The sequence below is a fragment of the Aptenodytes forsteri genome, unplaced genomic scaffold (genome assembly GCF_000699145.1).
Source record: "Aptenodytes forsteri isolate BGI_AS27 unplaced genomic scaffold, ASM69914v1 Scaffold255, whole genome shotgun sequence".
NCBI lineage: Eukaryota > Metazoa > Chordata > Aves > Sphenisciformes > Spheniscidae > Aptenodytes > Aptenodytes forsteri.
The window spans coordinates 3,957,338-3,966,578 of NW_008794888.1; the positions used below are offsets into that span (position 1 = coordinate 3,957,338).

Here is a 9,241-nt window from a genome sequence, read left to right on the forward strand (position 1 = left end):
GGGGACTGGTGGAGCAGCAGGGCGCTGTCAGCCGAGCCGCCCCTCTTCAGCTCTCCTCGCCGGGCGCTCCCCGGGGACTCCAGGCTGGAGCCCTTCCTCATGGCTTTGCGGGGGTACTCTGGCCGCTTCTGGGCTTCGGGGGCTTCTTCATCAGAGGAGCCAGGTGCCTCCACCTCCATGCACGGCCGCCGCGGCCCGGCGCCCCTTGGCCGCTTTCCCAGGGCCACCCCGGGCTTCTCCACACCCTGGCTCTGCCACTCCATGGCGGAGACGTCCCCCGGCGCAATGCCCTCCAGCCGCGGCCCTTCAGATGGCCCAATGGCCTCATCGTCCGTGGGGATCTCATTGAGCGACATGCGGGAGCCAGAGAACTCCACCTGGTGTGGCATGGGGATGAAGGGCAGCTCCTCCAGGTCATCTGAGTCCGAGGAGGATGACAGCGCCGGCGACTCCTTGAGGTGCCGTGGCACGGCGATGGAGAGGTGGTTGGATGTGTCCTCCAGCAGCTCCGGGATCGGCCGCAGCACCATGTTGCACTTGTAGCTGATCTGCGAGCGCTGCAGCCAGTGGAGAGGGCTGGATCAGACCCAGGCATGCGGCATGGCATCATCCTGCCCAGTGCACATCACCCCATCCTGCCCAGCGCACATCACCCTGTCCTTCCCAGCACACATCACCCCATCCTGCCCAGCACACAGCTCTGCCTGCCCCCTCCTGCCCCAGCTCCTGCCTTCACCTGCCATTTCCGACGGGAGAGGAAGAGCTTTAGGTGGTCAGTGCTGATGACCTTCCCCTTGGCCAGCGTCTGCGGGGCGAGGGGACAGCGGTGTCCCACGGAGCCTACAGCAGGCTCGGGGGAACCCCGCTGCTATCGGGTGCTGCGTCCCTGTCCAGGCTCACCTTGAACCAGGGATGCTCCAGGGTCTGCTCCGCATTGGGTCTCCTGTGAACCAACACCGCTGGGTGAGAACCACCCAGGCTGGGGGGCTTTGGCCAGCCCGGGGAAGGGCAGGAGGGTCTGGCTGCCCGTGCTGCACCCCGGCAGGGCTGTGCAGCCAGCCTGCCCTCGGGCACCCCGATGCATGGGGGTCCCCACCCTCCCTCAAGCACAAGGCTCACGCCGTAGGGGTGGGGGCCAGGGACCCCGCAGCACTCACAGCCTGTCATTGACCAGCACTTTGATGACGAAGCCCTTGGCTTCCCGGGTGAGCCCCTGGAACATCCTCTCCTCAAAGGCTACGTTGTAGTTGCGGATGTTCATCAGTGTTGTCTTGTCATTCTCCCCCACGAAGGGGGAGATCCCCGTCAGGCTGCCGAGGAGAGGACACTGTCATCGGGCCGGGGGGACATGGGGAACAGCATGGCAAGTACAGGGGACCGAGGACGGGACCCCGGACCCCAGCCCCAGTGCCATGGAGAGGGCAGAGGCAGGAGCAGCCAGGGAGGAGGCTGAGTCTGCAAGGAGCGATGTGCATGGCTGCAGCCCCAGCACTGCAACCAGCAAGGGGGCAGGAAGGGGGTCCCTCCTGTGGGGGCCCAGCGGGGCACTTACCAGAGGTAGGCGATGACCCCCACGGGCCTGCGGAGAGGAGAGCACGGTTACCGCACAGCACTAGCGCTGCGGGGCGCCCAGTCCCTCCTGGCATAGTGGGGAGCCCACCGTCCACCCCAGGGCCGCCCTTACCAGATGTCAGTGACACTGGAGATGGGGCTCTGGTTGACGATCTCGGGGCCTACGAACTCGGGGGTGCCATACTTGCAGTACTGTGGCTCCTCGGGTGTCAGCTCCTGTGCATTGCCGAAGTCACAGATCCGGACCTGCTCGCTGCTCGAATCCGCCATCAGGAGGTTTTCTGGCTACAGGACAGCACGGGGCAGAGGGGAGCTTGGCAGGAGGCAGGGACTCCCCCCAGGGAAGGGATGTCCCCCGTCAGCAGAACCGAGCCCCCCGCAGTGCGGCAGGAGCTCGTCCATGCAGGTGCAGGGTGGGAGGGATTGGGAGAACCCCGCACTCACTTTGATGTCCAGGTGCAGGACGCTGTGCTGGTGCAGGTAGCAGATCCCTTCCAGGACCTGCCGCATGTAGGGCTCCTCGGGGTCAGCTCCTGTGCATTGCCGAAGTCACAGATCCGGACCTGCTCGCTGCTCGAATCCGCCATCAGGAGGTTTTCTGGCTACAGGACAGCACGGGGCAGAGGGGAGCTTGGCAGGAGGCAGGGACTCCCCCCAGGGAAGGGATGTCCCCCGTCAGCAGAACCGAGCCCCCCGCAGTGCGGCAGGAGCTCGTCCATGCAGGTGCAGGGTGGGAGGGATTGGGAGAACCCCGCACTCACTTTGATGTCCAGGTGCAGGACGCTGTGCTGGTGCAGGTAGCAGATCCCTTCCAGGACCTGCCGCATGTAGGACCGGACCTGTGAGAGAGCAGAGGGAGGGTGGGCACCCTGAGCATGGGTCGGCCCCATGCTGGCCCTGTGCAGAGGAGGGTGCGGGCTGTAGCCTCCTTCATAGCCTGATACCATGAGCATTGTACGTCCCTGGGCTGGGACAGACCCTGGCATCCCCAGGCTCCCTCCCTCCCCCCCCCATCACTTTGCCCCCCCAGGGTTCACCCACCTCAGACTCGCACACCGAGGGCTTCCTTGCCATCCTGTCCAGCAGCTCTTCCTCGGCACAGCTGGGCCCCAGTCAAGGAGCATAGAAACTCACTGCCCCGCCGTGCCCCGCACCCTCTTGGGCACCCAACTCCTCCACATCTGCTCTGCCCACCCGTCCCCCGCAAAAGCCTCCCCTCATCCCCCATGCTGTGCACTCCCAGAGCAGTGCCCGGAGGATACAGCTCCATGACCATGATGACGGCATTCTTCTTCTCGAAGGCGTCGTGGAAGAAGACGATGCGCTCGTGGTCCAGCTGTGAGAGGATGTGCAGCTCCCGGCGCGCTGACTGCTTAGCCTTGGTCCTCCCGGGGACAAACTTGGCGGCAAAGTCCAGCCGGCTGCTCTTCTCTGTCACCCTCCGCAGGTACGAGAAAGCCCCCCTGCAATGCAGCAACGGGGGCAAGGGGCGATAAGAAGGTGGGGGAGCAGGAGACCTCCCCTTCCCCGAGCAGCTGGGGCAGGCACCCGCTCCGCAGGGAGCTGCCCGCAGCCCCGGCAGCCCTCCAGGACAATCCATGGAGAGACCTCAGGCCTGGCTTTGCTCTGCCTGCCCCGGCTCCCCACCCTGAGCCAGCACCGGGGCATCCAACTGTGGCTGAGAGCAGCCCCAGCACATCGGGATCTGGTGTACCACGGAGCTCAGTCACGAGGGACAGAGCCCCAGGGTGCAGCCTGGCTCCAGCACCCCTGTCCTTGCAGTGCCTGGGGTGCCCCATTGCCCACTGCGCCGGCGGCCCCATACCTCCCGATCTCCTCATGCACATCATAGTAGTCGGTCAGGCGTCGCGCCTTGTGCAGCGCCTCCTCCTCCATGGTGGCATCGGCAGCGGGCTGGGCTGGGGGAAAGAAAGGCGCTGGCGGAGGGCAAGCCGGGCACCCAGGCTCTGCCCCCCGGGGCTGGGGGGCTGGCTGGCCATACCTGCCCGTACCACCAGCTCTGCCTTGCAGGAGACCTCCCCCGCCAGGTTCTTGGCCGTGCAGGTGTAGACGCCGCTGTCGGGCTTGGCAGCGCCCAGCACCACCAGTGAGCACTCATTGTCCTCGTACACAAAGCTCAGGTGGCTGCTCTCCTCCAGCAGCTCCCCGTCCTGGGGGTGGCAGGGGCATCAGGGTGGTCCCGTCCCGTCCCCGACCAGTTCCTGCCACCCCTTCCCCATGCATGGGGCTCATCCTGCATCACCGGGGGTGAACACAACCCCAAAGCCCCAGTGCAGTGACCCAGGTGAGGCAGTGGAGGGGGTGGGTGTGGGGGGCCTGCGGGTCAGGAAGGGGGTGGGGGGGTCCCAGCCCACCTTGTACCACATGATGTCTGGCAGCGGTTTCCCCTCCACCACCACGGCGAAGCGTGGCGTCTCCCCTTCCTGGGCATCGATGTCCTCCATGATGGATTCAAAGCGCGGTGCCTCTGCCGAGAGATGGGGCATGGGGCACCACGGGGCAGTGCCAACCCCCCGCCATTGGCGCGGGGTGTACGGCTGGGGGGCACTGCGAGGAAGTGCCAGGCCATGGTATAGGGGCATGGAGTGCCATGGGGCAGTGCCACACCAATGCACATGGGAGCAGGACACTACGGGGCAGGCCACCAATGGCATGTGCCTGCAGCACCATGGGGCAGTCACCCATTGGTGTCAGACACCATGGGGCAGTGCCACGCATGGCACATGGGCATGGGGCACTGTGGAGTTGCATCTCCCTGTTACATATGGATGTGGGGTACTGTAGGGCAGTGCCACCCATGATACCTCTGTGGGGCATTGTGGAGCTGTCCCCCATGGCTCTTGGCCATAAGGCACCATGGGGCAGTGCCACCCCATTATACACAGGTATGGGACACCCTGCAGCAGTGCCACCCATGGCACATGGCTGAGGGACACCACAGGGCAGTGCCACCCATGCACATGGTCATGGGGCACATGGGACACTTCTACCCAAGTCAGGTATGGGTATAGGACACCGGGCAGCAGTATCAACACATGGTTCATGGGTTTTCAGCCCCATGGGGCATTGCCACCCTATAGAGCAACATCCCCATGACGTACGAGTATGGATCACTGAGGAGCAGTGCCATGCTATGGGGCAGTGCCCCCATGGCACATGGGCACGGGGCACTGTGGAGCAGTGCCACCCTGTGGGGCAATGCCTCCCTCATGGCATACAGGCTTGGAGCACCGTAGGGCGATGCCACCCCCTGGCAGAGGGGCATGGCCCCCTGGCGCGGGGGCACCTACCTGCAAGGCGGAGGCGGAGGGTGCAGCGGGCAGTGCCGTGGCGGTTGCTCACCTCGCAGGCCAGCGGCCCTGCGGCCCCCCGGCCCACGCGCAGCAGCCGCAGGCAGTGCTGGTCGTCGTCTGGCATTGTCATCTCGCATGTGCCCTCCTGCTCCCCAAGCACCTGCCCGCCCCTGCGGGGACACCAGCTGCCACATCACAGCCCCACAGGCAACCCCAGACCCACTGCCCCATCGATAGCTCCCACCCCACAGCCCCATGGCCACCTCCTGACCCACAGACAGCCCTGGCCCTGACTCCCACCCCACAGTCCCCGCAAACAGCTTGCACCCCATTGCTAGCTCTGCCTCCTGAACGGCTCTCAACCCTTAGCACCCCACAGACAGCACCCTCCCCAAAAAAAGCCCCCCCCCCCTTGCAGCTCTGCACAGCCCTGGACATCACCCTTGGGTGCACACCCAGCCCAGCCCCAGGGAGGGTCCCCCCACCCACTGTGGGCTGCACGGGGAGCTGGTGCAGGAGCTTTTCTTTGTGCACCCTGTGGGGTGATGCTGGGCATGGGGCAGGCAATGGGCACAGTGCCATCTCCTACCTCTTCCAGGTGACGGTGGCCTCCACGTGATTGATGGTGATGGTGATGGAGGCTGGCTGACCCTCCACCACGTACACCACATCTGGCTTGTCCAGGATGACTGGGGCCTCTTCCAGGTAGGGACCTGCCACACGCACCATCACCACCACCTCCAGACCCCATGTCGCCCAGCCCTGGCCAGCTTACCACCCCACTGGGGACAGAGACCCCTCCACCCCAGCCACCTGTCCCCTCCCCACTGCCCCTCTTACCCCGGTCCAGGAGCTGCACGGGCCCCACAGGCGGGGAGGGCTTGCTGTTGGTCTTGGGGGTGGCAGTGATGACACGGAAGAGGTACTGGGCACCCTTGGTCAGCCCATGCACCGTGTAGGTGGTATCCTGCACGCCAGCCACCAGCACCAGCCACTGCGTTGTGCCCAGCACTTGCATTTGCACCACATAGGTCACCGAGTTGGGGTCTGCAGGGGGAGAGGGTTGGTGCAGAGCCCCTGGCATCAGGCTGGCCTGTGCGCCCCATCACGGCGTTGCCCACCCCCTGCCCACCTCCTGCCCAGCCCCTGCCCATCCCTGGCCCTCTCACCTATGGCAGTGTCCAGCCACCTGGGCTTGTTCCAGGTCAGCGTGATGGCTCTGCCGGTCACCGAGGCCATGGTGGGGGGCCCATCAGGGGGGGTTGGCACCACGTCTGCGTGGGGAGGCAGGCAGGGGTGTGAGCATAGCCACTGCCACAGCTCCTCAGGGCATCTGCCTTACGTCCCAGGAGATGCGGGCTGGAGGGGACAGATGGGGCCAGCAACCCTCACTGGTTCCCCAGTGGGGGCTCAGCCTGGCAGCCCCTGTGGGGCTGGTGCTGCCAGCAAGTCCCATGTGGGACCTGGGGGTCCAGAGATGGGTTCTGACCCCGCAAGGTGAGGTCTGCACAGCTGACCCCGCTTTTAGGTTGGATTAGAGACCTACTGAGGTCCCCTCCAACCTGAACTGTCCTGTGATCCTATCACCCCAGGACCTCACTACAGGGCCACCAGCCCCAGGGCACAGCCTGACAGAGTGGCAGCGAGTGGCTACACATCCCTGGTGGTGCCCACTGCTGCTTACCGGTGACATAGAGGTGTGCGTAGCATGTGGCCTTCCCCACTTTGTTGGCGATGACGCTTTTATAGACACCAGCATGCGCGTGGCTGACAGACGTGAACACCAGGCGATGGACATCCTTATCTGGGGGGGAACAGGGGGACACGGGTAAGACCCCGCCAGCCAAGCGGTGCAGAGCTCCCCTCCCTGCCTCACAGGGCGCGAAGGTCTGGGGGGTGATGCCTCCTCCCGGAGTGTCCCCCCTCCTCCGCCCCGGGTGGAGGAACCCCAGGGGGGCGGGGAGGGCGGCAGGGAGCCCTACACTGCATCATCTTGCGGTCGTCGGTGCTGTCGATGCGGGAGCCGTTGTGGAACCAGGTGATGGAGGGGTAGGGCAGCCCGGCCACCTGGCACTCCAGCACGGCCTCCTTCGATTCCACCACATCCAGGTTGTGCAGCGGCTTCAGGAAATCAGGCATGGTGAAGCACTCTGCCTCCGTCTCCGCCTGCTCCGGCTCCTCCGGGATGGACGGCATCTTCTCCAGCTTGGAGCTGCAAGAGCCCGCACACGCTCACGGCAGGAGCACGGTGCCCCCAGCCCAGCCCCAACCCCAGGCTTTGCACAAGCCCATTGTCCCCCAGATCCCAGGGGGGAGCAAGCAGGGGGGATGCAGATCCCAGAGACCCCCAACGCTTACATCTGGGAGGCAGCAGATGGCCGTGGCTCCTCCACGTAGAGCTCGGCAGAGCACTCCACGTGGCCATGGGTATTCCTGGCAGTCACCGCATACTGCCCCTCATCCTCGCTGCCCACATGCACGATGACCAGCGAGTGCAGCCCCCCGTCCTGCTGAATCCGCACGTTCTCCCCCTCCTGCACTGGCTGGCCTGTATGGAGACACACACCAGCATCAGCATCAGCATCAGCACCCCTCCCAGCCCCGGCTGGGCTCGAGCCCTTGGGTGCAGCCCCCAAGGGGATGGGGAGAGGTCTCCCTGCAGGGCCCTGGGCAAGCTCTCTGGGCTTGGGGGTTACCAAAATGGGTCCAGGTGACCGCTGGGGGGGGAGTCCCACTGATCATGCAGTCGAAATGCGCCGTCCGCCCTTCAACCACGTCCACATCCTCCAGCTTGCGGGTGAAGAGTGGCTGCACAGAGGGCTGCACCGTCAGCCGGGCACTGCAGGTCAGCTCGTCTGCAAGGAGAGCAGGTAGGGGTGAGCCCCGCGTGGCATGCATTTGTGCAGGGCAGGAGGCATCCTGCAACCCTCCCCGGCTGCAGCCCCAGTAGCCAACATGGTTGTAGCTGAGCACACTCCACACCTGGTGGGGGTTGAGCCCAGGTGTGCTGGGTGCCAGGTTCTGTCCCTGCATGGGGCAGGGGGGGTACAAGTGTGTGCAAGGTCCTCGTGCCCAGGGCTGGGGCTCTGCCGGCAGCAGGGTGCCTCTTTCCTTCCCTCACAGCAGTACGGATGCCAGCAGCAAGGTGGGACGGGAGGATGCCCTGCCCTCCCCATAGGGCAGGGGGTCACAGCTGGCCTAGCCCTCTGGGGACAGGGCAGTGATGCTGAAGCAGAAGCTCCAGCACGTGCAGCACTCAGGGGCAGCATGGGGACAGGCACAGGCTGGATGCTCCAGATGAGAGGGTTTGCAGCAGGGACCGCTTTGCAATGATGGTGTTGTCGCCCACCCTGGGCAGGGATTGACACCATGCTCAGGCACAGCCTCACCTTCCTGTACCCAAAACTGCTGCTGCCCTCAAATCCCCGCAGGCATACAGCCTCCTCCATGGAGGGATGCACCGGCACCAGCCACAGAGTGCTGGGAATGCCGCTGCCCCCTGCACCCACTGCAGCTTGGATTACTGCCGAGGTGCTGCCCAGGCAGGCTGGGGAATGGAAAAGTCACCCTTGTCCCTGTCCCGCTGCGGGGGACAGAGGCTGTGTGCAGCATGCACAGGCACAGGGGGGTGTGAGAGCCATGGGACAGAGGCCAGACAGAGGCTGCTCTTCCTCAGCTGCCACCAGTGATGGCTTGGTGGGAGAGGGTGGGTGGCCCTGACCCCCTGCCCGTTGCCCCTGCTACCTCCCAGGCCAGCAGAGACAGGTCGGTACCGGAGCCGGGTGCCTGGAAGCTCTGGAGCAGGGGATGGGGACAGCTGGGCTCCAGGGCTGCATCCAGCCGGTGCAGCCACAGTGCAAATGCATCTCCCCACGTTTCTGGGAGCTGCATGCATGCTGGCCGAGGAGCTGAGTGGGATGGGACAGGGCTGCAGGGCTCAGGGTGCTGGAGCCCGAGGACTGGTGCACACCAGGTTTCCCAGCCGGCGAAAGCTCCCCGGCTCCTGGGGCAGCAACCACTCCCTGACCCCTGGCCCCCACCTCCAGCACTCACAGCTACCTCCAGACCAGACATCCTACAGACAGGTCCTACATTGGACCAGAGCCCCAAACCCAGGGGCAGGGGGGGCTGTCCACCCCCAGCATCCCCTAGGGCCAAGCCCCGAGTGAGAACCCCCCGGGGAGCTGCGTGACCGCCGCTTACCTTTGGCAGTGCTGAGCTTGCAGGTGTAGATCCCGCTGTCGTCCTCGTGCACGGAGGTGAGCAGCAGCTTGCACTTGCGCCCATCAAAATGCATCTTGCATTTTAGCAGGGCGGGCTGGGGCAGCCGGCCCCGGGACAGCCAGTCCACGTCC

General features: G+C 65.3%; 1 protein-coding gene across 1 annotated transcript in view; it reads right to left on the minus strand.

The window, feature by feature from the left end:
- The window catches only part of SPEG (SPEG complex locus), a 47,648-nt gene that overhangs the window by 10,297 nt on the left and 28,110 nt on the right, over nucleotides 1-9,241 (minus strand). The window contains 21 exon segments of the mRNA XM_019470904.1: nucleotides 8-557; nucleotides 737-805; nucleotides 901-943; nucleotides 1,158-1,310; nucleotides 1,553-1,579; nucleotides 1,685-1,857; nucleotides 2,334-2,411; nucleotides 2,614-2,674; nucleotides 2,835-3,035; nucleotides 3,398-3,491; nucleotides 3,575-3,743; nucleotides 3,948-4,060; nucleotides 4,884-5,056; nucleotides 5,476-5,599; nucleotides 5,727-5,933; nucleotides 6,056-6,160; nucleotides 6,571-6,690; nucleotides 6,869-7,098; nucleotides 7,245-7,434; nucleotides 7,583-7,741; nucleotides 9,090-9,239. Coding sequence (XP_019326449.1) covers nucleotides 8-557; nucleotides 737-805; nucleotides 901-943; nucleotides 1,158-1,310; nucleotides 1,553-1,579; nucleotides 1,685-1,857; nucleotides 2,334-2,411; nucleotides 2,614-2,674; nucleotides 2,835-3,035; nucleotides 3,398-3,491; nucleotides 3,575-3,743; nucleotides 3,948-4,060; nucleotides 4,884-5,056; nucleotides 5,476-5,599; nucleotides 5,727-5,933; nucleotides 6,056-6,160; nucleotides 6,571-6,690; nucleotides 6,869-7,098; nucleotides 7,245-7,434; nucleotides 7,583-7,741; nucleotides 9,090-9,239 — 3,189 coding nt within the window.